This window comes from Idiotropiscis lumnitzeri, chromosome 6 (genome assembly GCF_059441095.1).
Source record: "Idiotropiscis lumnitzeri isolate Australia: NSW breed Sydney's pygmy pipehorse chromosome 6, RoL_Ilum_1.0, whole genome shotgun sequence".
Classification (NCBI taxonomy): Eukaryota; Metazoa; Chordata; class Actinopteri; order Syngnathiformes; family Syngnathidae; genus Idiotropiscis; species Idiotropiscis lumnitzeri.
Window position 1 is genome coordinate 15,035,224 of NC_142396.1, and position 27,166 is coordinate 15,062,389.

Below are 27,166 nucleotides of genomic sequence, written 5' to 3' on the forward strand. Positions count from 1 at the left end.
ATCCCACCACCCACTCTCCGCCGCAACTATATTTTAGCATTTCCGTTGCAATGCGCTATATAAATAAAATGATATTGAATCGTATTGTATTGCAAAACAAACCTACACCGAAAATTTGATTCTAGCTGCACACAATGGGCAATGAGAGCGCAACTGCCAACTGCTGGAGTGGATGTGCAATTCCACTTTATTGTAGTATGGCGGGGGGAAAAAAGCATGTTACCCAAGGTCACACGCGCCCCCCCTCAGCATGCACCGTGCCCCACTATTTGAGAAGCACTGTTGTAGTGTAAAAATTCACATTCGTGACATAGCATGGGTTTGGTGAAGAAGCTATCTTAGACTCAAACCTCCATATATATGTTTAAAAAGTCTTTACAGACGAGTGGAAGCTATTAGAGCTTTCCACTGTACCGTGTATATTTTCATAACGCTTGGGAGTGTTGAGCACAACACAAATAAACTTCCTTGTGAACATATTTGTCATTCTCTAACATTGCATGTCAAATAACAAACAAAAAATACTGAAACTCGGGAACTTGTTGAAGGCGTAGGCGCATATAGTACTTATCACATTCAGGTGGGTGTGTCTGTGACCCCAGCTGCTTGATATTCATCAAACACTAGCATGATGCTCCAGGCTGGTGGAAATGGCTATTAAGAAAAGGTAAATCCAATTGGGAGTCTCTTGATGCGCAGAGCTTCTGTGTCACTGCTAGAAGGAAGATCGCCAATGTTACCGCGGCACATCGTTCCTAATGCCATGACCCCACCCCCCAGAACTGTGCAAATTCTTGAAGAATGTGTGCTTAACATAGTTACATAAAAAATAAGCGGGTGTGTTGTTCTTTTGACATGGCGTGCAAGAATAGGCAAAACATTAATGAGTCAGTTGATTTATTTTCTTAAGAATGTTGTTGATTGTGTGGAATTCTGGTAATCCAGCATTTGTTTTATTAACTCCAGGTTTTGCAGTCTGTGAAATATTCGACCAATGGAGCAAAACTAAAGCAGAATGTGATCTTGATTCAGTCCCAAGTAGTTTAAGTTGCATTCTAGATAGAGAGCTACAACAACCACAATGCTAAGGAACTTTTCTTAGGGAACATTACTTCACTCAACATGACAATAGTATTGAAAGGAAAGTTCAGAACATTCCCTTCCCTTGATGGCAACCCTGAAGACTGCTGGAAAGTGAATAGATGAAGGTTTGCAAATAAAGTTGGCCTGTCAATCCCTGCAATTGTTTTCAGCTGCTCGGCCAACTTGGCACGCTCCTATTACTCACCAAGCCTTAGTAAATTGTCTATATTCTGCTATCGGTTTAAAAAAAAAATAAAAAAAAAATATATATATATATATATTTATATATATATATATATATGTATATTTATATATAATATATATATATATATTTTAAATTAAATTAGTCACCTGCATGTACACAGTTTTGCTGGAACCATAAATATGTTTTTCTGTCTTGTTTGCCCTGTGATTGATGGAGCTGTTTCTCTAGGTTGATTTACTATAGCTCCGCCCCTTAACCCTCCAGCCCTGCTGAATCTATGGAACATGGCACATTAAGTAGTTATATGGCTGTGACAGAACCACAGTCAGGCTTATCAGAAGTGACATTTTGCTCTGTTGTGAAACAAAGCAATAGATAGGCACGGTTTTTGCTGCCAAAGGCACTGATAATGTACACTGTGGATGCATTACAACATCACTTATAACGTCAGGTGTTCTTATTAACTGATAAATCAAAGCACTTCAATTAAATTTTACATACATCTTTACGTTCTGTGAAGGTTATATTGGATAACCTTTATCTACTACTAACAAATCCCCGAGCAATGCAGACAAGAAAAGTGTGCAGCATCAGTCATGACCCTCAAGCATGGTGGCGCAGGGACTGAAGTAACATTTCAATGCACCCAAATTCATCGAGCATATTCTGCTAAAGAAGGTTGAGGATGTAGGATGTAAATGATGGACTTAAATTCCAAGTTTTTTGAGCGCATTTATTTTGTTAGTATCTTGACACCTAAGGAAAAAAACAAGAGGACGGAAGTACTGTTAAGCTAGTTAGTGGCCAGCAAAACTAATAGAGAGAGAGAACATCTACCGAACACACAGTTTTCAAATCCCTATCAGATTACTTCACTCATGTGATATTGTCAAAGCAACACTTTTATTTAGGTTATTTGTGTTTTGTTGGTAGAGTGAGAGTAACGGACCGTACTTTTGAAGTGCTTTGGGTCACACAGGATGCAACGCAACTGGTCGTTTAAAGCCGGCTTCCAGCACTTCTCCCACCCTCAAGAATGAAATATCCTACCTGTCTCTTCCTAACTCCTCAATTTTGCATCGCCTGCTCCTCTCTCGTTACTCACGCTTTCTCTGCCCCCAGTATGGCGCACAAATGTATATATGACAAATGTCATTAAGCACTAAGCTTAGTTGTATCAGTGTACTGACTGACTGTCTCTCTCTCTCTCTCTCTTTCTCTGTCTGTCTGTCTGTCTGTCTACCTAGATTCAGATCAATCGAGAGGACGGAGAAAAACGGACATGAACACAAGGGGATGGGTTGTAGTGCAAAGGTGATTCAGCAAGTAGTTTTGACAAATGCAATTCTGCAAGTACCTGAGTGTACCAAAGTGAATGAGAAGAACTGTAAAAGGACAATATGTTGTGTGACTGTTTCTCATCATCAACATGAGATGTTGTGATGCTAAACTCAAAGGTGATTGACTGTGTTGTTCAGCTACACAGAAAGAAATGTGGAGGATGATAGATAATGGCCCAGCTGGTCTCGTTAGCTGCAATTAACCCGTCTGAGGGCCCACAATTATGCAGGCAAAAGCTGACACTTACAATGCAACCACTGAATCAATGCATAATTGTAATAATTATCATTCCGGTGTCATTTGCAAGTACCTCTGAAACTTTGAAAAAAGAAGATAGAGTTGGACAAACACAGAGGGTTGATTGGTGGCGAGATGTCATATTGTTGCAATTCTGACAAAAAATGTCTCGTAACTTGGTGAGCTATGGCTGGGTGCTTCTGCAAATGTCTCTACTTTGGGTTGTACGACACTTGATTTCATATCCATCCATGAATCCATCCATCCATCCATCCAATTTCGTCTGCTTAACCAAAGTTAGGTCACGGTGGTAACATCTTAAACAGGGAAACTCAGACAATCCACAGCTTGTGACCACTTGGCCGCAAACTGCATCAGCAAAAATTGAAATTCACCACTTGATGAAACCAACAGAACCACATCATCTGCAAAAAGTAGAGAGATAATACTTTGCCCAAGTCTACAAGAATAAAGATAAATTGAAAGGTTTTGTTTGTGCATTGCAAAGATGGGGAACTTGAGTCATATGACTTGACTTGAGTGAAACTTGAGTTACAATTTTTAGAACTTGCGATTTGCTTGCTAAAAACTTAGGAACGACTTGACTTACGTCACATGACATACGTCAAGTGTCCCATTTAAGTCATGTATTTACAATATATTTATTTCATTATTACTGCACGGCCATTAGCCATGAAAAATGAAGGCCGAACAGTCGTCTGGGAATTGTAGTCCTTTCTCTGTGTGTAGCGCAGAAGCAGCAGCCAATAAGAAACGAGCTATCAGATGACCTCGCTCCGAGGAGACGAATTTGAGTGTCTTTTGAGGTGAATGGCTCACCTGCTCTCAGCACGAAAAGTAATGGTAGGTAAAAAGTGCTTTCCTTTTTTGTTTCACGTAATAAAAAAATGTGTAAAGTATACATAAAAATAGTACAAATCCACTTTAGAGGTTGGTACCAATAATTCTTAGATTAATTAATTAGGTTGCGTACATTCATGCATCTAACAGCATCATGCACTGCACCTATTGTAATTCAAGATCTGTGAAACTGTAACCTGTATTTTCAAAATTATTTGAAAAAATATTTATTTATTGATTTTTTACAATAGAATACTTACTATGGTGTTTTTCTAATCTTGCATACAATACAATACTATACAACTTCATTTGTAGTTAAACAGCAGTTTCTTTAAAAACAAAGGCCAATACTAAATATAAAGCGTTTTTGAAATAACGAAAATTAATAAAAACTAACAAAGCTGCCCTGAAAACTAATTAAAACTTACTAAATTTAAAAAAACAAAACTCAAAGAGAAATAAAAACTACTGTAAATTCCTTAACAACAAAAAGAAACTGACACAGAAAAACATCCATGAGGGAAGATAGGACGAGAATAGGAGTATCAGTTTAATCGTTATTTTCTTTAAGCCTGAGCTCTGTAACCCCCCTCCACCAAACAAAACTTTCCCGGGTTGGGCTGAATTTGGGCTCGTTGAGCCATTTTCATCAAGTTGCTTGTGATTTTATTGATTGTTAATTTAATCTATGACTCTGAATTTACATCTTTACGCATACACAAAAATATACATTTCTCTCTCTCCTCTACACGCACACACGTGCAAACATGCGCCCCCACCCCACACACACATACATTTGAAAGCAGTAGCTTCGGTGTGAATAATTATGCCTAACTGCAGATAAATGTCAAGCGGCACATTGTTTTGTCTTTCATGAAATAGCACTTTCAACAAAAGGTCAAAACATTGAAAAAGGGGACCTTTTAAAATGACCTCTAGGGCTAATATTTAGACTCTTAAACATAAATTTTACCATTTAAATTGACACAATCTGGCAACTAGTTTGTGCATTTCATCAATGAGCTGAATCGGTGTTTTTAATATAGGTTTATTTTAAGAAAAAATGTAAGACTCATGAGTAGCTTATGAGTAGCAGTATAAAAATATTTAAATAAATGTACACTATCTGTTTAAGAGCTCTCGCTCAATATTAGGCCGTAATGCCCAAAAATGTCATCTGATTAGTTATATTAAATTACTGTCGACGGACCCATCGCAGCAACGTCCTTTCAGAAACCGATTGTAACTCCAAAAAGGTTGAAATATATGTACATCCATTTCTTTATAACAGTTTGTTTTCTATTACAACCTTCACTCTCATTCTGTGCTCCACAATATGGGGGCAAAGTTGTCGTATGCCCAAGGCGGTAATGCTCTCCAGCATTTTGAGCCACTCGGCTCAGGTTGGACGAGAAACGTCGAAACGCCCTGAGTCACACTGGCCTCCACTGCACCCCTACAAGGTTGCAGCCATGGTAGCATTTGACCACAGGTCCGCAAATAATCGTTTTACCTCTGCTTGCCTGTGGGCAAGGTACATCACTTCACAATCACGTTAAGCAGCTAAGTCTTCAGCCAAAAGCAATAGGCTACAAATCCATGTGATGCGCTTGTTGCTGAGGAGGACAGAGACAGATCTAAACAGGGTAAGAACAGTGTCTATTGGGAGTGTATGTGTGTGTTTTATCCCCCTTCCAGAACAAAATCTAATTTTGAGGAGACACACAGATTGGATTGACCTGATAAAGTGACTAAATTTTCCACAGTTAAAACCCACAAAACTGGCCCCCACCCCTCCCAACCTAACATTTAGGCCAGAAGTAAAGACTCTGAGTATTGTGTCAATGCAGGATGTTTACATATTACTTAATTATTATTATTATTATTAATATTATTATTTTACATTATACACACACACAATGACACACACATGCACACATATTTAGTGGATCAGCGGATCAGATAATGTATAAATGTATATATATATATATATATATATATATATATATATATATATATATATATATATATATATATATATATATATATATATATATATACATATATATATATATATATATATAGTGTGTGTGTGTGTGTGTAGGGGTGTGTATGTTGCAGGTTAAGTGCATTCAAACCCTAAAGTATGCTAAATGCAAAAAGAACATGTTTCCTTTTCAATGTACATGGTGCCCACTAGTTGTGACTTGATTGATTAGAATAGAACTGACCTTGGTTTGACGTCACAAACTGCAAGCAAATGAGCGTATAAAAAGAAGGACGCATCTGTGTGGAGAAAAGGGAAACGCCGGGAAGGCACACTCAGACGCACATTCCCTTGTGCCTCCCCCACCTCTTTCTTTGACTTGAAAAAAAGAAGCCAGGAGAAGACCTGACTCAAGATGCCACTTTCGAGCAGTTCCACGTCCTCGTCCAAGAGCATCCGCAGAGCAGCATCCGAGCTGGAAAGGTCGGACTCCATCACGGTAGGAATGAGAGCAACTTTGCAAATTTTTTCACAAATTTGCAATAGGATGTCCAAAATGTGATTATTCAAAGAGGAACAGTAATTGTTCTTATCGTGCGCGCACTTAGGTGATCATGCGCACCAGCATAGGGTGCGCACTTTATGGGTGCCAAAACAAGCAAATAACCAAATGAATAGCTAATCATAAACAACAAGGCTGGACATTAAGAAAAATAAAATTTGGAATATGCACCGTTTTTTTCACGTGTTCAACTATTTTAGTTTGGCGTCCTTTTTCAAAACACCAACAATATTTAAATACGTTCCCATGTGCCATGATTTTAAAGTTATAAGGCCCGCATTCAAACACTACACGCCTCACTCTGTGAGGTTAATGCACCTGAAGATTAATTGTTTCTATTTTTGTCCGTGTGTAGAGGTTTTCGGGGCATTTGGAGAACGTTGGTCATTTTTGCGCACCATGATAATATTTGGCAGGCGTCACTATTGTCAAAAATAAAGATGAAGGTTTCCATATAACATTTACGTTTCTTTTTCAACAGTCACAGCGCTTCCTAGGACGTCGGCAGAGCTTAATCGACGATGCACGGAAGGAGCGCGAGGCAGCCGCAGCTGCAGCGGAAGCTGCAGAGGCCAGCGAGCAGATCGTGTTCGAAGAGGACGATGGAAGAGCTCTTGTCAACCTCTTCTTCACTTTAGCCAGCAGCAAGACGCCCGTGCTTTCTAGGACTCTCAAAGTGTTTGAGGTATAGTTCTGCGTCAAATATGTTTTTTTTGTTTTCTCACCTTTGCAGTGCCTTTTTATTAATGGAGACGACGTTTTTAGACATTTGAGGCAAAGATCCATCATCTGGAGACGCGGCCGTGCCGCAAGCCCAAGGACAGCCTGCACAGCCTGGAGTACTTTGTCCGCTGTGAGGTGCACCTGTCTGACGTCAGCACTCTCATCAGCTCGATCAAAAGAAATGCAGAAGACGTCAAAACCACAAAGGAAGTTAAATGTAAGGCTTTCTTTTCATTGTTTAATTCAACACAAAATATAGGCCACAGCTCTGGAAAAAATGAAGGGACCACAGTAAAATAATCAGTAGCCTTCATGCCAGCAATTCTTCATTGAGATTCACATAAAGTAAAGTTTTTGTCATTTTCTATAAATGTCTATAATTGTGACAGGAGCACAACAAGCTTCATATTTAAGTCATTTTATTTATCTTTTGTTTAATCTTGCAATGGGCTTGATGTTTTCCAGAGCTCTAGGCAATATGAGATTACTTACGCAATACATTTTTTTCATTAAAAAACAAATTTAGTACTATGTAAAAGTCATATAGCCTAGGCCCTCACAAGGCTTTTTGTTTTGTTTTGACTAATTATATAACTATAAGAAATCATTTAATACTAGCCAATGTGATTGAGCAAAGAGAGGTTTTACCAGTATTGTATTATATTCCCAAATGTAAAGTTTTGATAAAAGCTATACATATTTTTTTCTGAATGATGATGATGATGAGGATTATTATTAAATTAATAATTATTTAATTATTAATAATATAATAAAAGTAATAATAATAATAATAATAGTAATATTTTTTTTATTAATAATTTTATTTTTCTGGTTGCATTCTCAAGATTGAAGGATTTCCTAAGCTGAATCATTGTTGTTAGATCATGTTGTAAGTGTGACATTACCTAATTAGTCAAGCTCCATAGTAGTTTGTAAAATTCCTGTCATTCAAATTTAGTCTACTGATCTGAAAAAATCTGTCTCGTGGTGGCCCAAGGCCTTTAACAGTATTTTACTTGAAATTATGAAATAATAGATACTTGATATTTTCCCAGAATTGGTAGCGGTCATTTTTTCCTCTTTGATGTGGAACAGACACTTGAACAGATTGATTCCCTCTAGTGACTTTTGATAACTGAGGAAATGTTGAAACCTTTTCTGCAGTACAGCGTAAATCAGCACAAGATTGTCAAAACAAAAGACAAATATTATTGAAACACCTCAGTCTTTCTCCTGGGTGGAATGACATATTCCAAGACTTTGTGAACCAACTTGCACAAATCAGGCAACATTGCATGAACAGAACAAGAGCAGAGTGTAGAGTGATGGTGGTGCTCTCCATACAGTGGATGTAAAAAGTCTACATACCGCTGTTCAATTGCTAAGCTTTTCTATGTATATAATAAACTATGAGACCAAGATAAATAATAAATAATAATAATAAAAAAATTAAACCAGTCATGTTTTCTATAACCTGACAACTCAATAAAAAAACAAGTATTTTCAAGAGGAAAGTAAAAAGTAACGGAACTAATGTGTCAACAGAATTGTACCATCCTTAATTATAACTCTGTTCAGAATAATGCAATCACATTTAAACTCACATTTAATGGGAATCAGCAAAAATATGACATTCATCATGACGGACCATCCGTGGGTACTGATGGACTGGTGACAACACGGTGTTTCCGATCAACTCTGCCAAATGCATCCCCTATCAAATATTCTTTGGCTCCAAAACACATGTGGCAAAATATATTATGGTTCTAAACAAAGGCTGAATTTTTTGGCCATAATTCCAAAAGAACACCTTATATAGTGGAAACATGGTGGCACCAACATCATATTTTGGGGCCTTAGACAGAGTGGAGGTAATTTGAGATAACAATTTTGGTTAGCCACAGCTGCAAAACCTCGTGACTTCTGCTATGAAGCAAATGCAAAAAATTGTACCGGACCAGCTGAAATTAATTTTGGGTTAATGCAATGCTCTTGAAATGGTGAATATTGGGTTAGGGTTACACCTGTGCTGTCTCCAATAAACATGAGTTTGAATATGATGGGTTAATTGTGAACACATCTGCAGTTATGTGCACACTTGTGCAACCATATTATTTCATTTATTTATTTATTGAAAAAAATAATTCTTAGAACTTCCCCCTTTGAAAAGATGAACAAATCAATTGCATTTGACAAGTTCTAGGTCACGTTCATGGTGGAAAACATCTTGAAATTATTTATCTTGGTGTTCTTTTTTATGTGACAAAAACCTGGCATTTGAAGAGGAGTGTATAAACGTTTTCGATTCAAACTAGCTTTTAGTCTCATGCATGGAGCAAAGGTGACAGACCGAGTCTGGGGCGCTGAGATAGAACTGTGCCTGACAATTTTTGGGCCACTGTCAGTTTTGAGCCCTTCTCATAAACTTTCTCTCCTTAACAGCACCACTTCAATAGGGTTTGTTGCGTATTTTCGAGTTAATCATCGTCTGACTTCCCTTTCTGAGTGTCACACTAGGTTTACAATACACTACCCACAAAAATTATGCCACCTTAATCTGTCCTTCCCCGGTTAACCACGACACACCTCGTTTGTTCTCCATTCTCAATGCTTCATTCTCCATTGAATTTCTTTTATTGTTACCCACATAATATCTGAATCTGACTTTTTCTTCCAGTTCACTGGTTTCCAAAGAAAATAGCAGACTTGGATAAATGTCACCATCTGATTACCAAATTTGATCCAGACTTGGATCATGATCATCCTGTAAGTCAAGACCCTGCATGACAACTGCAGGGAAACAATTGTTCTTAATGCCATTGGCCAAGAAAATGAGATCAGTGTTTGACGAATTTGATTTGAATAGGGCTTCACAGACCCAGTCTACAGACAGAGGAGGAAAATGATTGGAGACATTGCCTTTGGATACAGACAGTAAGAGAGATATATTATAAAATGAACAAAAAAATATGTTAGCGCTGATACAACATTATATTTGTCTGTCCACAGTGGAGAGCCGATTCCCAGGGTGGAATATACAGATGAGGAAATTGGCACTTGGTGAGAGTTGCTGCATATTCTTATTTTAAATCCTGTTGTAATAAAATGCATGAATGTGACAAGATGCTCAGACTTTCCAAAGACGTTCCTGTTGTTTTGTTGTCTCTGCTGTCTTCCCACAATACTGTGACTGCGCGATGTGTCTTTCATGGCTATTTTGGTACATTATTTACAGATGAACGACACTATCAAAGCAGTCCATTAGAGTAGGCAGCCTGTAATTTGAGGGGATTCTTCAGGAATGGACTTCATTTTCTGCTCAGTTCATGCCAAGTCCATGCAACGTGTCCTGAGTTGAGATGCACTGCGGCTAGCTACTATGTTTGAACTTGGCATGGATTCCTAAACAATATTCTAAAAGAAGTCAAGTGACAACACACTCCCCAAATATGACAAGTCCATTCTTTTACTTCACTTTGATTGAAGCAGTCAGGTCAAGGAGCTGAATGCATCTATAAAAACACAACTTAGCCAAAAGATATGTTATTTCATAATTACAATTGATAATATTTGTGCACAACATTAGATTAAATATGACACCAGAAGAAGACATTTTAAGGCTACTTCTGTCACTATTTGTCTTTACTTTTGCGCCCATACATACTCAAATGGTTATAAATTGGCAACAGAAACAAATGGAGTTTGAACAGATGTCCTAATAAAGGCATTAGAGTGTGAAGACTGACTGAAAATAAATTGCAAAATTTAGTCTGTGTTTTTAAATGAAGAAATTACACAATTCTTCCTCTGCTGCCAGGAGGGAAGTCTACTCGACACTGAGGGACTTGTACACCACGCATGCCTGCAATGAGTACCTGGAGGCCTTCCGTCTCTTGGAAAGGCATTGTGGGTACGGTCCAAACAACATTCCCCAGCTGGAAGATGTGTCTCGCTTCCTTAAAGGTAAAGCTGGAGCAGCTGATAATTTAAAGACACATTTCAGATGTGATTCTGACTTTTTTTTTCTAATCTCCGAAACACAGAACGCACTGGCTTTCTGCTGCGTCCAGTAGCGGGTCTCCTCTCAGCTAGAGATTTCCTGGCCAGTTTGGCATTTCGGGTGTTTCAGTGCACTCAGTACATCCGACATGGCTCCTCTCCTATGCATTCCCCAGAACCGTGAGTATACATGTGTACTGAAAAATCTTTATCCAGAATGATTGAGGGGAAAAATATTTCAATTCATGAGCATATGTGGACAACTCCTGTGTTAATGTAAGAACATTAATAATAGCAAAGATAATAAAAAAGAAAATTAACCACCGGAAATTAGATATTGCTTTTCAATTGTAGTTTAACTGATTAAAAAAAAAACAGCTTTTGAAACAGGTCTGGACAATAATGTTGGTTGACGTAGAAAACCTAATGTTACGGTTTTTAATGATGGGTTAATCTCCCTTCTAAGCTTTGACGGGAAAAAGACAAATGCAGTAGAGCATTATTTAACGCCACCGAAGCACATTTTTGTTTTTCCTCATGAAAAAGTACATTATTTATGGCCAAAATGTGTTCCGCTTTCCATCCAGCGACTGTGTCCATGAACTTTTAGGCCACGTCCCCATGCTGGCGGACGGAACATTTGCACAGTTTTCCCAGGTAAGATCATGCTCAACCCAACTCATGTTCATTCTTGACTACTAACGCTGATGACACTTTGCACTCAAGTCCGAATATTTAAAGTGTATTCAAATGTACCAAAGATCCAGTTCAGTTATGGTAACATTTTCAGGTAGAGTTTTAGAATTTGAATGCACTCTGTCATTCTGATAGAGGTGGATTCTATATTTTGTCCACTTTATTTCGCCATATAACACAGTAAAATTGTGTCAGACAGCATTTAGCGTTATTAAGCTTGAAAAGGCGGATTTTTTTTTTTAATGGAATGCAATACACAAAACACAAAACATCACTGGAATGTTTTCTGCAGAATCTTGGCCTGGCATCATTGGGTGCTTCGGATGAAGATATTGAGAAACTATCCACAGTAAGACTAACAGTGCATGTGTAACTCCAAACGATAATGAACTTTTAATTCAACTCTTTATTTGAATGGGTCTTCTTCCAGCTGTACTGGTTCACCGTGGAGTACGGCTTGTGCAAACAAAATGGTGAAGTCAGAGCTTATGGTGCAGGCCTACTTTCTTCTTACGGGGAACTTGTGGTAGGTTCCACCCTCGTCTGTGTTTTCATCTTGACGTGATTAAAGATGATGCAACAATCAAATCGACCTTGTATTCATTTTCTCTCCGTGTAGCACTCTCTATCCGATGAACCAGAGACGAGAGAGTTTGATCCAGAAGCTGCAGCAGTGCAGCCCTACCAAGACCAGACCTACCAGCCCGTCTACTTCATTTCGGAGAGCTTTGCAGATGCAAAGGAGAAATTCAGGTATGACAATTTTACATGGATGCAAACCATTTGCAAATGCACATCCAAAGAAGAGTAGAAGAAAAGACGCAGACACAGGGGAGAGAGAAAGGGTATGCAAGGACAAGGTCAGAAAACAGCCATCCAACCCCGGAGGCCACAAACTTTTGTTGGTCAGCCAAAAGACAGCTGTTACTAATGTAGGCCCTCTTACCATTGCAAAATGCTGCCGTTTTGTTTGGCAAACACATCAAATGCTGCCCTGCAAAAACAAGTAGCTTTGGTGAGTGTTTTGACAGTATTCAGTCACACTCCATATGAAAATAGCAGCAAGGGAATGTTTATCAAAATAGAATCGATATGAACAACAGTGCAATGAATATCATTACATAGGAGAAGATTTCGGATGTTCCATTTTTTTATACACATGCATAGTGTGCCGTGAGGCCAAGTGAAACATTTGTGCTGCGCATTCATCCACCTATCCATTTTTTCCCGCTTATCCTGCCACGGGTCAGCTGGAGCCTCCACCAGCTGACTTTTGGAAAGCCTTTAGTCAGATTCACACCTGGGGCCAATTTAGACTCCTCAATTAACATAACATATCTGTTTTGGGGCTGTTGGAAACCAGGGTATGCAGAAAAAAAAAAACACAAGCAAGCAAGACTTGCAGAATGTACGCACACACATAGAAAAGTCAGAACCACAATTCAAGCCTAGAACACTCCACCATGCCGTTCAGAACTAGAATGCTACTTAACCTTTATTTCCATGCCTCTCTTTATGTTAAACTTCCACCAGGGCATTTGTTGCTAGTATCCGCCGTCCCTTCTCAGTGAAGTTCGATCCATACACCAGCAGCATGGAAGTCCTCGACAACCCCTTGAAGATCCAAGCAAGCTTAGAAGGAGTGAAGGATGAATTGAAGTTGCTGACGGATGCCCTTGGTGTTTTGTCCTGAAAATTCACCTCTTCCCACCCCACCTTGCTGTTGTTTGCTTCCTCTCTGCTGTCTTCTGCAACACCGGAAGTGTGACAAGAATTGGATGTTTGGTGCCTCCACTTTGATGAAGTATATTATGAAATTGTCATCTCCTTGTAGCTGGCCAAAAAAAGAATGACTTTAAAACTTAATGTTTACATTTAAGATGATGTTTCCAAAGATGTTCAGTGCCTCTCTTGGTGTAGAGGCAACAATGGCCATACAGTCTGTAAAAAATGGTCTCATGTTAATAATAAAATGTAACGTAAAACAAAATCAAAGATATGAGTATAAAATGGTTTGTTTGAATATTCTATAATCACAAATATATACATGCAGTATCTAATGGAGGAAGCCGAGACTGTATAAAATAAAATGTAACTGTATCATCTGTATCTGCGGTATGACAAATGCTGTATGTGAATGAAGTATTTTGTCTGCTATTATTTAAAACAGGCAATGCATTTTCTTTCCATTTATGTTTTGCAGTGTCAATGCATGATTAAGAATATAACAATTTAAAATGATGCGCTGAGCTGTTGATTGTTACAAAAAAAAAATAATAAAAAGAATAAATTCACATTTCCAACCCTTCAAACTGTTCATAGTTTCTACTACAATTCCCCATTTGGGTTTCAGGTAAGCTGCAGCCTATCGCAACGGAATTTGGGTGAGATCTCATCTCCATTCAATCGCAAGGCCTATTTAAGCAAAGTATTCAATTACTCTAACATTCTTTTTTTTTGGACTGCAGAAGGAAGTCAGAGTGCCTGAAGAAAGCCCCTGCAAGCCCCCAAGCAAACATGAAAACGGGGAGTCTCAGCCGAGATTTGAACCTGGCATACCTGCTAACAACAATTCTGCATCAAAATTCATTTTTTTTCCCCACATTATATCTTACAGCGATGTCAATCAAAGATAAGGAAATTCTGCTTTGGACTGGCTATCAGCCAATCACATATCTATAAACAACTACTCACACTCACAAGTGCGCCAATGAGCAAATTGGGCACTGCTATTGGGCAATCAACAAAACACTGTGATGCTCATCTGTAAATATATAAATTATATTTTGAAAGGAAATATTTTAAAGCTAAAAGTCTACATCTTGATTGTTTTGCTTCAAATCAATTGTGGTAGTGTATAAAGGTCTTCTTGGCCACGTCCTTGCATTATATAATTTTGACACAAGAGGGTGCTGTTTACCAGTATTTCAAGTGCATGGACCTTCAGGACGATACCGGCATGTTTTTGAACCATCCTAATGCCATTCATGAGTTCTTAATGAAAAAAAAACGCAGAAGCCTATGAAAGCGGCATTTATTAGCATCACTAAATAGCCATAAGAGTTTATGTTTGTACAGAGTGTTACATAAGGTACTCCTGTTGGTCCGATCACAAATCATGACGTCAGAATTTAATAGGCACCATAACTCCAGAGGGAAAGGTTGACAAACAAGGGGGCGGGAGGGGGGCTTCGATCGAGTACCGATAGAAGACAGTGTAACGATGACATCATGCCTACATCCTCACCTGCTGTGCCTCGCACGCTTATGTAAGTCTTTTTTTTTTTGCACTTTACGAGTGACGTCATTCCAGTTTATTTAATTGGATCTAACACAATTGAAAGGTCATATTGAGTGTTTTCCTCGAAGCTTTGTTTTTCTTACCTCTCCCGTCCTTCCTCACTGGAGGGCGGTGTGGGGGTTGATTGTGTGTGTGTGTGGCGGGTGCACCTTGGTGATACACTCGGGCTCCCTCATCGTGACTTCTGGGTGCACCAATCGGTCACTGAGAGACACTGCTGCATCCCTCTGCTCCTGGCAGGATATCACCGCTCAATGACATTTTACCCCTTGGTCAGTCAACAAAAGTTGACCACATCAAGCAGACGCGCTGTTTTAACGCGGTTTGAGTAGAGTGATATGGAGAAATGTGCTCCATTGACTGGGAGATGCGCGATGTCCCGTAAACGCTGTTGAACATAATCACAAATTGTGATCTTCGGTCAAGGTTTCTCTTTTTCCTCATATTTCTATTTTAAAGCACTTTTGTGTAAGACATCTACATATTTTTGACCGCGCCGTGAGGAGGAGGGGAGGAGCGAGGGGTGGAGTGTGGGTGTAAAGTGGGCGTGTTTTGGTATATAATACTTCTCCCTCAGAAGTTTGGTCTGTCGCCTCGGTCTCTGGGACAGCCTCTCACACACCATCTAACTAACCAGCTGGGGAAACTAACTCACCTGCAAGCACCCGACCACCAAATCAGACCCTCCATAATTTTATTTTAGTGTTTTTGAGACTACTGCCGACTGTCATGGAGACCCTGCGATCGAGACCCGGACACAGCTCATTTTGCCACACCTGCAGGACAACGGAGGAGAGCAGAAGGAAGGTTAGCAATAATTAACTGGAACTTTTACATATGCATTTTCCGACCGAACGTTTGCACGTGGCCAATTGATTGAAATAAATAACTTGAAAATAATTTAAAATACAAATGCACGGTTTATTACTTACAAAGTTCAAGCTCCCTTTATGTCATGTGGAGTGAATTTGCATTAGGGATATTTAATGCAACAGACAAAGCAAATGGATCAAAATTCGGGGTGATTCGGTTTGCCGGCTGGTGCAAGACTTGGAGCAAACAGCTGGTCTTATTTGCCGGCAGATAGGGGGCGGTAGGCGGGGGTCACTTTGCTCAATAATGGGTGAACAAGGGGAATTACAAAATGCTGAGTCTAGCTTTTCTGACAGTTAACTTTCGAACAAGCGCTCTTGCGAAGTCTGGCATGTTGTGCAAGAGGTAAAATGGCACTTGTCTAGTAGTTTTCCTCCACAATAGACTCTTCTCCCTCCCCGGTGCCGAGTTGGAACCGCGGCATTTAAAACGCAGACTGAAAGTCGAATGCGTTCGACTTAATTAAGAAAAAAGTTCAGAAGTATTGCGTCATCATGAATTAAATGCTTTGCCTGCAAGTTCACCTTTGTCGTGTGTATGTCGTGTGGTTGCAGGTCAAGAAGATGTCTTCATCCCGCCGTTCGTTGCTCTTTGCACTGGCGCTCACCCTCTATGCGGTGGAGATGACCTCGGCGGAGACTCTGTGTGGGGGAGAGCTGGTGGACGCGCTGCAGTTCGTCTGCGAAGACAGAGGCTTCTATTTCAGTACGTTTGTGCGCGCGGAACAGCGCTGCGCAGTTGTGTGGCCTTTAATCATTTGCCTGCCTGTGCGCAAAAACCAAAACAACCCCTCCAAAAAACACCACATTTGTTTGCATAGCTGACTGAGACTATTTGCTCCGTCTGTGTCTCTGGGTGTCGCACATACATACACACGAGAAGGGAAGAGGACAGCTGTGTCTCGAGTGTTAATACCGATGCGCACCACAGGCTTGCGCGCAACACTGTACCTCTCATTTCATATGAAAGGCCGGCGAGCCGTGAAGCCGCATACAACACAATGGGCTGCTTGTTTACCAGTAAAGTAATAGCACCCCAAGAGGGATATCAGTCACCACCACCCTCGTGTTCACAGATCATACCAGTCCGAGACATTTTTTTAGTATTATTATTATTATTATTAATTTATGTGGCATAATGATAAAAAAACATGTAAAGCATTCTGTGTTTTAATCCCCAAGTGGATAAACTGCTGCGACACATATCCAAGATATTAAATAGACACACACAAAAAACAAACATTAATTTCAAACAGACCGGCAATGTCTTTGTACATGGCTTTTTCACAGATCATTATCCAATTTGGATAATTTCTCCTCCCTCATTTCTTTTCTCCTTTCCCTTCCTGCAATCAAATCTCGCCTTGCGTCTCGTGAGATTTCTCCAACATTGTGTGGGGTGCAGGACTTCAAACGAGCCCTTTATTGATCGTGGACGGCGTTCCCCCGTGGAACATTCAAACGCTCACCCCCTTTCACCTTCTCCTCTCATGTTTTTCTTTCCCGTCATTACTCCGTTCCTCTTTTGATTTGCATTCGCCTCCCGTGTTTCAAGGCTCACACACTCTTGCACCGATCCCCCCGGGCTGTTTTCTCTACCTCTCTGCCCCTCCTCATTCTTGTTATCTCTGCTGACTTGACAAAGGACAAGGTCACAGAGGAGTTTCCATTTTATATACTTGCTCACCTAAGGGATGGGCTCCTTAGGCCCACTCCATGGTGTTTACATCCGCACTCGCTCATTAAGGGACTTCCAGATTGCCCTCATCAGATTATCTGCTCCAAACAAAAAGATTTGTTGCACTTGCTCATAGATTTCCTGTTATCCTCTTTGCGCCGCTATGATTGTAATCCTGCAAAAAACAACCTAGAGTCATTTCTGACCAGAGTGTGTGTTTCCTGTATTAGGCCTGCTTTGCCTTACCCTACCCTGTGCCTCTCTCCAGGTAGGCCCACAAGCAGGGGGATCACCAGGCGCACTCAGAACCGTGGGATAGTGGAGGAGTGTTGTTTCCGTAGCTGTGACCTCAACCTTCTGGAGCAGTACTGTGCCAAACCAGCCAAGTCAGAAAGAGACGTGTCGGCCACCTCGCTACAGGTCGTACCGGTGATGCCTCCATTAAAGCAGGTATGCATCACAGCAACAACAACACCGCAGTCTGGGAACCAGTGAAATCCTACTCCTCCCATCACGCTGTACTCTATTCACCTCTGCATCACCCCTATACCCGTGACATGCTGCACAGACCAAAATGTGCGCACAAACCGCTGTATCTTGTTAGATGGTCTAACGATAAGCAGTTCCATGCAAAGTGCTGACCATCGTGGAAATCGTACAGACAGTCGCAGCACATTGTGATCAAGAAAGGACATGCTCACACTCTGACTGCTGGACCGTGACAAAAACAGTGTGTTCTGAGGCTAAGATTATTCGACTATTAATCATACAACTGTGAGTTCTCTGAATCTGGCATGCGTTTAGATTACCCCCCCCCCCAAAACACAATAACACAAAATAAACAAAAACACCTGACCGAGCCTTTACAGTCTCCTCACATACGCAGGGAATTGTCTCAGTGTTTCACAACGGCCAAAGAAGACCTAGTAATGGCTGTGTTCCCGACCTTTTACAATCCCTTTATGCTTGGTCATGTTCACGTGTCTGTGACAAGCAGTTGAATGAACAGTGCAATCGTAAATCCATAGGAGAAAAGTAACAGGACTGCTAGTCTGCAGAGGGAACATGCCGATAGGGAATTAGTTTGGACATGTCCCTGGTTTGTCCAGGCAGGGAGAGTTGATGGGTACAGCCTGCTCTGAGGGCCAGCTGTTCTTAAGCTATTGAGCGAGCCTCAAGTGAATGAAGGGGGATAAACACTCTTCAAGTGGCAGGACCAAAACAAGCCATTCACATGGATCACTGGCTACTGGCGCATAAATTCCAGGCCCCCTGCTACCATTCCTACTTGTTTCCCATTCAGTGGTACTCAGCAAAACACCTAGCATTGTTAAATTGGCAATGTTTATATTGTCATTCGCTATGAAGCAGTTTAGTGATTCAGCAGGTTGTTTGGTGATCGTCCGCATGCCCTTCATATGCATACGAGACAAACATGCATCCCTTTCACAGTTTGTTAAAGAGGCCGCACTAAGCACTTGTTGACAGCTTCTCTCGGTCGACGAAACCAAAACAAGTCGCGTTTGGAAGCTCGCCAAGACTGTTATGACTTGCCGCTTTTATTACATTTGATTGGCCACAAAATAAGCAGATGAACTGACTCCATCTTCTCCCCTTTCCTTCTGTTTTTTTTTTGCCGGCACGCCACCAAAGGAAGCCCCGAGGAAGCAGCATGTGCCCGTGAAGTATTCCAAATATGAGCAGTGGCAGAGGAAGGCGGCTCAGCGGCTTCGGAGGGGTGTCCCCGCCATCCTGAGAGCCAAAAAGTTCCGAAGGCAGGCGGAGAAGATGAAAGCCCAGGAGGAAGCAAGCTTCCACAGGCCCCTGATCAGCCTGCCCAGCAAACTACCGCCCGTCTTGCTCACCACGAACAACTATGTCAACCACAAATGAGCCCATTGCCAGCCCTTTGCACAGACAAGAGTTTGGAAGGACAAAAAAGCCTAGGGGATTATAGCTTTGTCTCTGACGTCATTTCTGTGGCAGTCCTCTTTGACCTCCCCTGCCCTGTCCGAGCCCACCAATCCCCCCAGCCCATTCTCATCCACTACTTCTTGACCCCCTGCCCCCTTTTCTACTACCCCTCGAACCCGACCGCCATCCTCCGGAACACAAACATGCCTTCACATTCTTCCTGTCTGAACTTTTTTTTCGCTAGCTCTTTCAGTCACTGACACAAAAGGCACAAACACAAATGATGAACAAAAAAATTAACAATTCGACTGAATGCCATTCAGGTGGACCCGTAAGCAAACGAGTAAATGGAAGCGAGCAAGAAGATGAAAGAGATCTGTGGTTTGCAAGTGTCAAGAGGACACCCAGCGGAATGTTTTTTTTGTCCTTGTGGAAAACACCTCAAAGTGAGGAGAAGCTTGCATGACAGAATCCATTCCAGATTTTTTTTTTCCTGAGGCAAAAAAAAAGAAAATCTGTTAGTTATTTTTTTAATATTTTTTTTAATTATTTTAATTTTTTTTAGTTTGCACCTCTACCTATAAAGGGACTTCCACACTGTAAGGAATTATTTTATAAAATTAGATTCCTGTTCCAGCACCTTTTGATCACAAACAAAAAGCAGAAAAGAGTCTGCAAAATTGCACATTGCCACGGATTACGTCAAAGTAAAGAAAAATATATGGCACTATTTTTTTATGAACAATGAACGTGTAGTTTAAAAAATGCCATGGTGCTAGCTTTGGGAAAGGACTCAAAGAAGAGGTGGAAAAGCACGTTTGTTTTTTCTTTGAATATATTATAACTTTCCGTTTTAAGGAAAGTGTGACTTTAAAAAAAAATAGGGATAAAGGATATGGGGGAGCTCCTGGCAGTGGCAAAGTCAAGGGGGAAGTGTCACTGAGAAACTATGGGGGCGATGAGGGCATCAAGGCTCAAAGGAAGTGCTAGTGGCTGCTCATCACAAGTTTGCTGGCATTCGCAGAAAGGGGGACAAGCGACCCTGGCCTTGTCTCTCCTGTCTCCCGTCCCGGAGGCAGATGGACACAGGGAACAAAATATGAGACACACCGTGGACTGCCTGGATTGGGACAGTACAGTAGTTCTGGGACAGTACTTCCTGTTTACCGTGGCTTTGCGGACTGCTGCGGCAGGAAGTATCATGGCATGGACAAGTGGGATAATTGATGATTTTATTTTAGTTTGATCTTATTGTTTCTTGTTTTCTTTTCATATCAATATTTCATTGAAAAAAAAAAGGAACCCCCCCCCCCCGTCTGTTTCTGGTACCATGACATTCCTGTATTTCCAAGTTAGGCATTTTCATGGTTATGTTCTGATGTTACTCTCCTCTTCTAAAAAAAAAAGGCACAGACATTTTGATTCAAAGGGAAAAAACAGCAATAATGTCAACTAACATTTATTTTTATTGTATATCAGTAGTATTCACATGCGTTTGCCTGAAAACAAATACTTGAATATATCTATCTATACATATATAAATATAGATATATATATATGTATATGTATAAATATATAGATATATAAATATATAATTAGTTTCCAGGGACGTTGTGTTATTTCCTATAGTCTGAGCTGTATCTTGCGTAATGAGCCGTCAAGCTTTTTTGTTTGTTTGTTGAAATACAAATAAGGGCACTGTATAAAGGCATTATTTATTTTGTTATAAAATATATTTGAAAATTGGTCCAAATAATATGCGCAGCACTGATGCTCAACTGACGGATTTATTTTGTATGATCTCTGTTTATCAATTGGAGCTGTAAGGCTTTTTTTTCTAGATGCTTTGTACCAAAAATAATGTCTTTTATCCCCCTTTTCATTTGCCATAGTTACTTTAAACTAATATTTTAACAGCATCATGTAGTCTGAATTTTGTAGGCATGTTATGTCACAAAAAATATTCACATACTCTTAATAATAATGATCTGCATGGCTCTCCAGAAGCCTGTCAAGGTTACGAGAGAAGCGAAAGTATCAGTGAGTAACTTTATTAACCAAAACTGTTCAACAAGAGTTGTATTCAACCCACTATGTTTTGAAGCCACTTTAGTATTGATGGCGGGGGAATGTCGAGTCCTTAATTAAATCATTTCTTCCTAATTGTGCACGGTGTCCTGCGATCTTCTGAGGAGCATCTTATCTATGTGCCAGTGCTGCAGATGTCGTCATAAATAGCATGTTGATCGAATCAAATGTCACGAGAGGGTCTTAACTGGCACAGTGTGCCTTTGCCCTCATTGGAGGTTGTGTCAGGGGTCATTGACTATCTATCTATCTATCTATCTTGATGACTCTCCCGCATCGTCAGGCAATGGCCTTGATCTTCTTTTATGAAGCATCACCTTCCACTCGTCCTAGCATTCTGTTTTTTAATGAAGGGCTAATGCAGTCATACGATTCGGGTAAAGAAATAAGCGCTCTGCAGGGAAGAGTGTAATAGTTGCTGAGTATGAGATAATCGTGTGGAGTTGTTATTTAGAACCTTCCGTAATCATGTGGCAAACCACTGAAGCCTATGACAGACACCTTACCGCTTCCTCCTAAAATGGGTTATGCATTACCCAAATGAAGACAGAATCAATACTTGCCATATTGAGGTGAAGACTCACGCCAATGCCTCTACAATTGTTTCCGTCAGATATCTTACATATCCTTCTCTGATTTTATCCTACTTCCATTGTGCAAAGAAACAGACATTACAACTATGATTATTATTATTATTATTATTATTATTATGCTGGGACTGCATTCATTCACTCTTGTAATGTTCAAACAGGCTCCTCTGGTGTTGTTATATTGAAAGGCAACCACTTCTTTTGCTAAATATGACGAGATATCATGCCGAGCAATGGCAACTTCTTCTTTGTCACGAGCTCACTCAGCCTGTGTGTATTTTATTGATTTAACCTCCGCACGCTAGAACGTCCGAAATGCACAATTCATGTACTTTGATTTTTAATATCAATAAAAAAAACATTTTATCAAACATACAACATATAGCATAGTTACTGTTGTATCCTTTGCACTGTCCACCTTTTGTAAGCTTGTTTGTGCACAGCTGGCGTTACGTTTTCACCTTCGCCTTTTCGGACCTCTGTTTGAAGCAGCCAAAAGTTCTGTGCTATTTAAATGTTTTATTGTGTCTTGAGGCTTTACAAAGAATTTCTGCAGCTCTCATCTTGCTACCCCACCCCACCTTTTCTCTAGCACTGCCTGCCTCCATAGCTATCCTACTGTCTTCTGCACAAAATGTGCACGTCACCACTCAAGTAGTAGAGAGGCTGGATGCACATCCTCTCCTGCGTGCCACACTAAATGTGGCCTGTTGTCACCTCCGTCCTGCAGTGGCATATTACTAATGGAGCAAGTCCCCACTCTGTAGCTATGTTTGGAAGCCAACACGTCTCAAATTATCACTTGCATATTTGGAAAATGGCATGACCTGTTTTTGTAGACATGCATACACATATACCCAGCCACCCATGGTTTGTCTGTTACTAAGCAGATTTACACTTGAATGTCTTACCAGAATGGAAGAATTTCTGGGGAATGCCTTATCGTGGCGTTTACGTTGAGTCGTCAATGTTGTTTACCATCAAAGAAGTCAGAAATTGAGAAAGGCTACTGTTCTTTATTGCACAATTCTGTTTCATGTTTGTGTGAGATTGCATGGCCATCATCGATCATGTAAATGATGCAAATGTTGAGGATCCTTGGAAGTGACGGCTAGCTCCATTACCTGCTTTGTCATATAGCTATGTGAGTCTGAGTCCTAAGAGCAGCCCAACAAGCCAAATTTATACTTCAGCGCTTAAGTGGAGGAAGCCTTTAACACCCATAGATGCTAGATATCTCGTGAAATCGAGACAATGTGAATATTAACTTGCCGCCAGTTTTTGTCCAGTTACTGGTTGTCAAGGCAAACATTTTGTGGCCAATTTTTATCCTTAGCCAGCTGCACAATGTCTTAAAGTAGAGTAAATCCCTTTATTCCGCATACTACAATTCAATTTGAGAAATGAGCGTCTTTTAGCTGGCATTTTGACAAAAAGTCAATTGCCCCCAAACGTTTTGTATACCCTTTTCTAATATTGCATATGTCTATGCAGTGTTCTATATGTAGCTACGGTTGTTTGTAATTCTAGAAGTTATCACAGTCCTTGATAATGTGTTCAATCTTTGATTGTGCTTCCTCCAACATGATCGCTGAACTATTTACAATTTGGCCTGGGTATAAATGTCTTAGCCTTAATCGTGTACAGTGATGTAAAGGCAATACAATATATTGACAAATCACTTACGTTTACGATTGAATTGAACCAAACTATGCAATCTTTGAGGGTGAAAACTACACGGTGTAATGTTGAGGTAATTCTCAACAAATACCAAAACACATCTGCATTTAAAACAGCCATTGAAAGTACATACTGTAACACCACCACTGCATAATTCTGATGATTGAAGAATTCCAAAAAGCCGAGGCTATACAAACCATAATCTCAAACGACCGCATTCATCCCATCAGAGAGGCCTCCTGAATGGCAGAGTGGAGTGTAGATGTGGGTGGCACAACTCTCCCAGGCCTGACACTGGAAACTGCCAAAGAGCACACTAGAGTTAGTTGTGGTTGGCCGGATGCACGGGATGCATGGAAGGCCGGGCCAACTATTGAGGCGCAGGGTTCGTCAAGCCCAGACCATCGCGGCCCAGTGTGGCCACACAGGCCAATTAAGACAGGCCTTCGCGCTTTTCTTCTCCTCCTCTCGGCTGTCTCTCTCTCATCATCCCCCTCTCTTTATCTATCACTCTCTCTCTCTCTTTCTCTCAACCTTCACAAAGCATGCTAACACATTCCTCTTATCCCACTTTGCCTCTCTAATTGCAGTGGGCTGAAAAGAGGGATGGAGAGAGGGAAATGAGATTGAGAGAAAGGGACGGAGAGAGGGAAAAAGGGGGTCATACCACACACTCTAGACAGCCAGGACAAACTGTACCGGCCCCTGGAAGAGTCCACGTCGCTGTGTGCAGTTTGCGTCAGGTGGAGCATGAAAGTGAGCATCAATCACTTCTCTGTTCATTCATTACACTGATATCTAAAAGATTTGGCTAATTCTCAAGAAACCACGTATTCCGCAAATCAAAAATATAACTCAGTCGGAACCCTCACATGGGCTCAGAGTATAAAGAGGGGATTGTGTTTCTTCAGCTCCCCAAAAAACGATCTAATTGATGATTCTTAATCAACCCGCCGTTGGGATGCTTCCCTAATTATGTAACTGTTGGTTCTCATATATACCTATATAAATACAAAGAAGTAGATACTTTAGTTTTAAAATTTGTGTGATGAGGGTCTTTGAGTTTTCCACCGATTATTCTGAACCACAGGTGTTTCGAGACCAATTTTGCAGTGTTAATCCCCTAAAATTTGAGACATTTCTTTAACTATGTGTCCTTTTAAACATCCTATAAATGTGCTTAACTCTACAGTACTTGGATGAATATTATAAAAACAAAACTGGTTTGTTCCACCTAATCTCAAATACAGTCGTGATGTGAGTACCTGTCTTGAACCAGCATATGTGGAACCTTCCTTAATGCCTTCGACTCAAGGCCAGAACAACATTATCATTCGATAGATAAGAGGAGTTCAAAGATGACGCCGTTGAGTTGGCAGCCTGCTGCAAGAGCCCTGCAATGGTTGAACTAAAATGTGTATTTTACCACATTTAATGATTATTGTATGTTGAGTGGAACTGTTGCGGATGGTTTCAGCATTTCAAGACGTTGCATTCACTGGAAAGGAGTATTGGCATTTGATTGTTTCGCCTTGAAAATAGAACGTTTACAACAGCACCATTTTGGTTGAATCTCAGAGCTAATCGACAGCCATGAGGTGCTTGTTTATTTTCAAGCTTGAGTGATCGCGACATCTACGATTCCAGCAACCTCCCCTGTTCAACTACACTCGTGTGTATGTAGAGGAACTGCTGTTTCAAAAATAGTTTTCTTTCCCCAGAAATTAGCACGGTTACATAGTTTTTGTTTTATAGATCCAATCCATCCCTATTTTTTTTCAACTAAATAATTTTTTATCAGATTTGATGGTTTAGTCACACACTTTCCCAAAAGTGTTATGTTTCTCCTTACTAGAAATTATGTTAAAAATGTAAAAAACTGTGAAATTGATCTTCCTCAACACCCCAAGCTTCTGATCATGAAGGCACTCTTGATCGAAAACAAATAAATCACCAAATATAGTAAACAATGAATAATTCTTTCAGATTTGAAAATATGATCAAAACAAATTAGAAATTGTTAAGATCATGAAAACAACTGCTTGTGCTTTCATAGTCTGTGCCTGCTTGCTTGCAAAAAAAACAAAAAAAAAAAACAACTCCAGAAGGATACATACAACCCACTCACATACTAAACATAGAGTGTTTTGGATGCTGCGTCTTAAAATATTGCAATTTTGAGGCTTCTGGTGTCTTTGTCAACCCACCATTGACCAGTCAGAGCTTTGGTGGATTTGACATGACGTGTGCTAGGCTGTATTGAGGAGGGAGGCAGTTTAGCCATATAAAATCGCAACACAGGAGGAAGTGGTTTTCTGTGTGGTCACCACATGATAATTTCCTTTCACTGGAAAACAAGAGGTCACAGCTTAACACTGAAATGTACTCTGTGTGTGGTGTAGAGGCTGCCTGCACTTCTCTTTCTCACAGGGTCAAACACCCATTATTGACCGTCCAGAAATAGGGTTTTATATCTAGCAATACGAGATAAAAACGAGTTTCACACAATCAGCCGTTTTATTAAAAAAAAAAAAAATAAAATAAAAAAAATGGATAAAAGGTGTTACCGGAACAGAGAAGTGATCAGTGGTGCACTTTAAAACGCAGAACGCTGCACTTAATTAGACAGGGAGGTCAGCATCTTGCAACGTTTAAGGTTTCTGCCTTTCTAACATTAACATTATGCAGGTGGGTCCTTACTTCACTCTCCCAGGGCATTCATCATTGTTACACGTCGGTGACACAATGTGGAGGTCACCAGGGTACTATTTGGACTACACGCACACACTCACACGCACATGCACGCCTAATGCACGTGCATGCACACACATTTTTTTTTCTCAGGCAAAATTCAGGATATCAAAGGTAAGGCAGCCAAGGCAATTGTGGCTTCCATGATGTTGGCATCCAATGGCTCATTAAAAAAATACAGCTATTGAAAAATAATACATTGATTGGTAATGTAAGCACATGTTATGCTGGAGGAGGAAAATAAAGCAGACTGTACAATGACCAAGGTCGTTGCCCTCTGTGTTTAAACAACATATAATTTCAGATCGACGTAGGAGAGGCCGTTCTAAGGGGAAAATAGCAATCGCTGTAAATTACAAGGCTCATACCTATCACTCTAAAATAACTTTGCTGGAGAGTCTTTCATTATTATTTTTGTTTAGATAAACAACCGTCTATTGTCACAAAAGCAATAAACCTCATATACTGTGTTTTTTTTTTTGTTTGTTTGTCTTTTTAAAAAGTAAAACTGCCACACGGGAGCGACAATCACTGCCAACGTCTGTTCCGCATATCTTGCCAGATTAATAAGCCATACCCAGATCCCTGTGGATGTTAT

At 40.3% G+C, this 27,166-nt stretch overlaps 2 protein-coding genes across 3 annotated transcripts in view; both read left to right on the top strand.

Annotated features, from left to right (window-relative positions):
- The window catches only part of th (tyrosine hydroxylase), a 46,889-nt gene extending 33,496 nt beyond the window's left edge, over positions 1-13,393 (top strand). For both annotated transcript variants that reach the window (XM_088297613.1, XM_088297614.1), the window contains 15 exons: positions 2,536-2,602; positions 3,617-3,730; positions 6,108-6,213; positions 6,758-6,961; positions 7,042-7,216; positions 9,677-9,765; positions 9,866-9,933; positions 10,009-10,059; positions 10,817-10,962; positions 11,043-11,178; positions 11,586-11,655; positions 11,987-12,043; positions 12,125-12,220; positions 12,314-12,447; positions 13,228-13,393. In XM_088297613.1, the coding sequence (XP_088153739.1) occupies positions 6,130-6,213; positions 6,758-6,961; positions 7,042-7,216; positions 9,677-9,765; positions 9,866-9,933; positions 10,009-10,059; positions 10,817-10,962; positions 11,043-11,178; positions 11,586-11,655; positions 11,987-12,043; positions 12,125-12,220; positions 12,314-12,447; positions 13,228-13,387 (1,470 nt within the window). In that variant the 5' untranslated portion in view covers positions 2,536-2,602; positions 3,617-3,730; positions 6,108-6,129 and the 3' untranslated portion in view covers positions 13,388-13,393. The remainder of the gene's footprint in view (positions 1-2,535; positions 2,603-3,616; positions 3,731-6,107; positions 6,214-6,757; positions 6,962-7,041; positions 7,217-9,676; positions 9,766-9,865; positions 9,934-10,008; positions 10,060-10,816; positions 10,963-11,042; positions 11,179-11,585; positions 11,656-11,986; positions 12,044-12,124; positions 12,221-12,313; positions 12,448-13,227) is intronic.
- A 2,199-nt stretch (positions 13,394-15,592) lies between these two features.
- On the top strand, positions 15,593-22,515 carry igf2b (insulin-like growth factor 2b). The gene is made up of 4 exons (XM_088297960.1): positions 15,593-15,802; positions 16,423-16,573; positions 17,814-17,995; positions 19,199-22,515. Exons 1-4 carry the CDS (start codon positions 15,725-15,727, stop codon positions 19,436-19,438), a joined length of 651 nt encoding a protein of 216 aa, XP_088154086.1. The 5' UTR covers positions 15,593-15,724; the 3' UTR covers positions 19,439-22,515.
- The last annotated feature ends 4,651 nt before the right edge of the window (positions 22,516-27,166 follow it).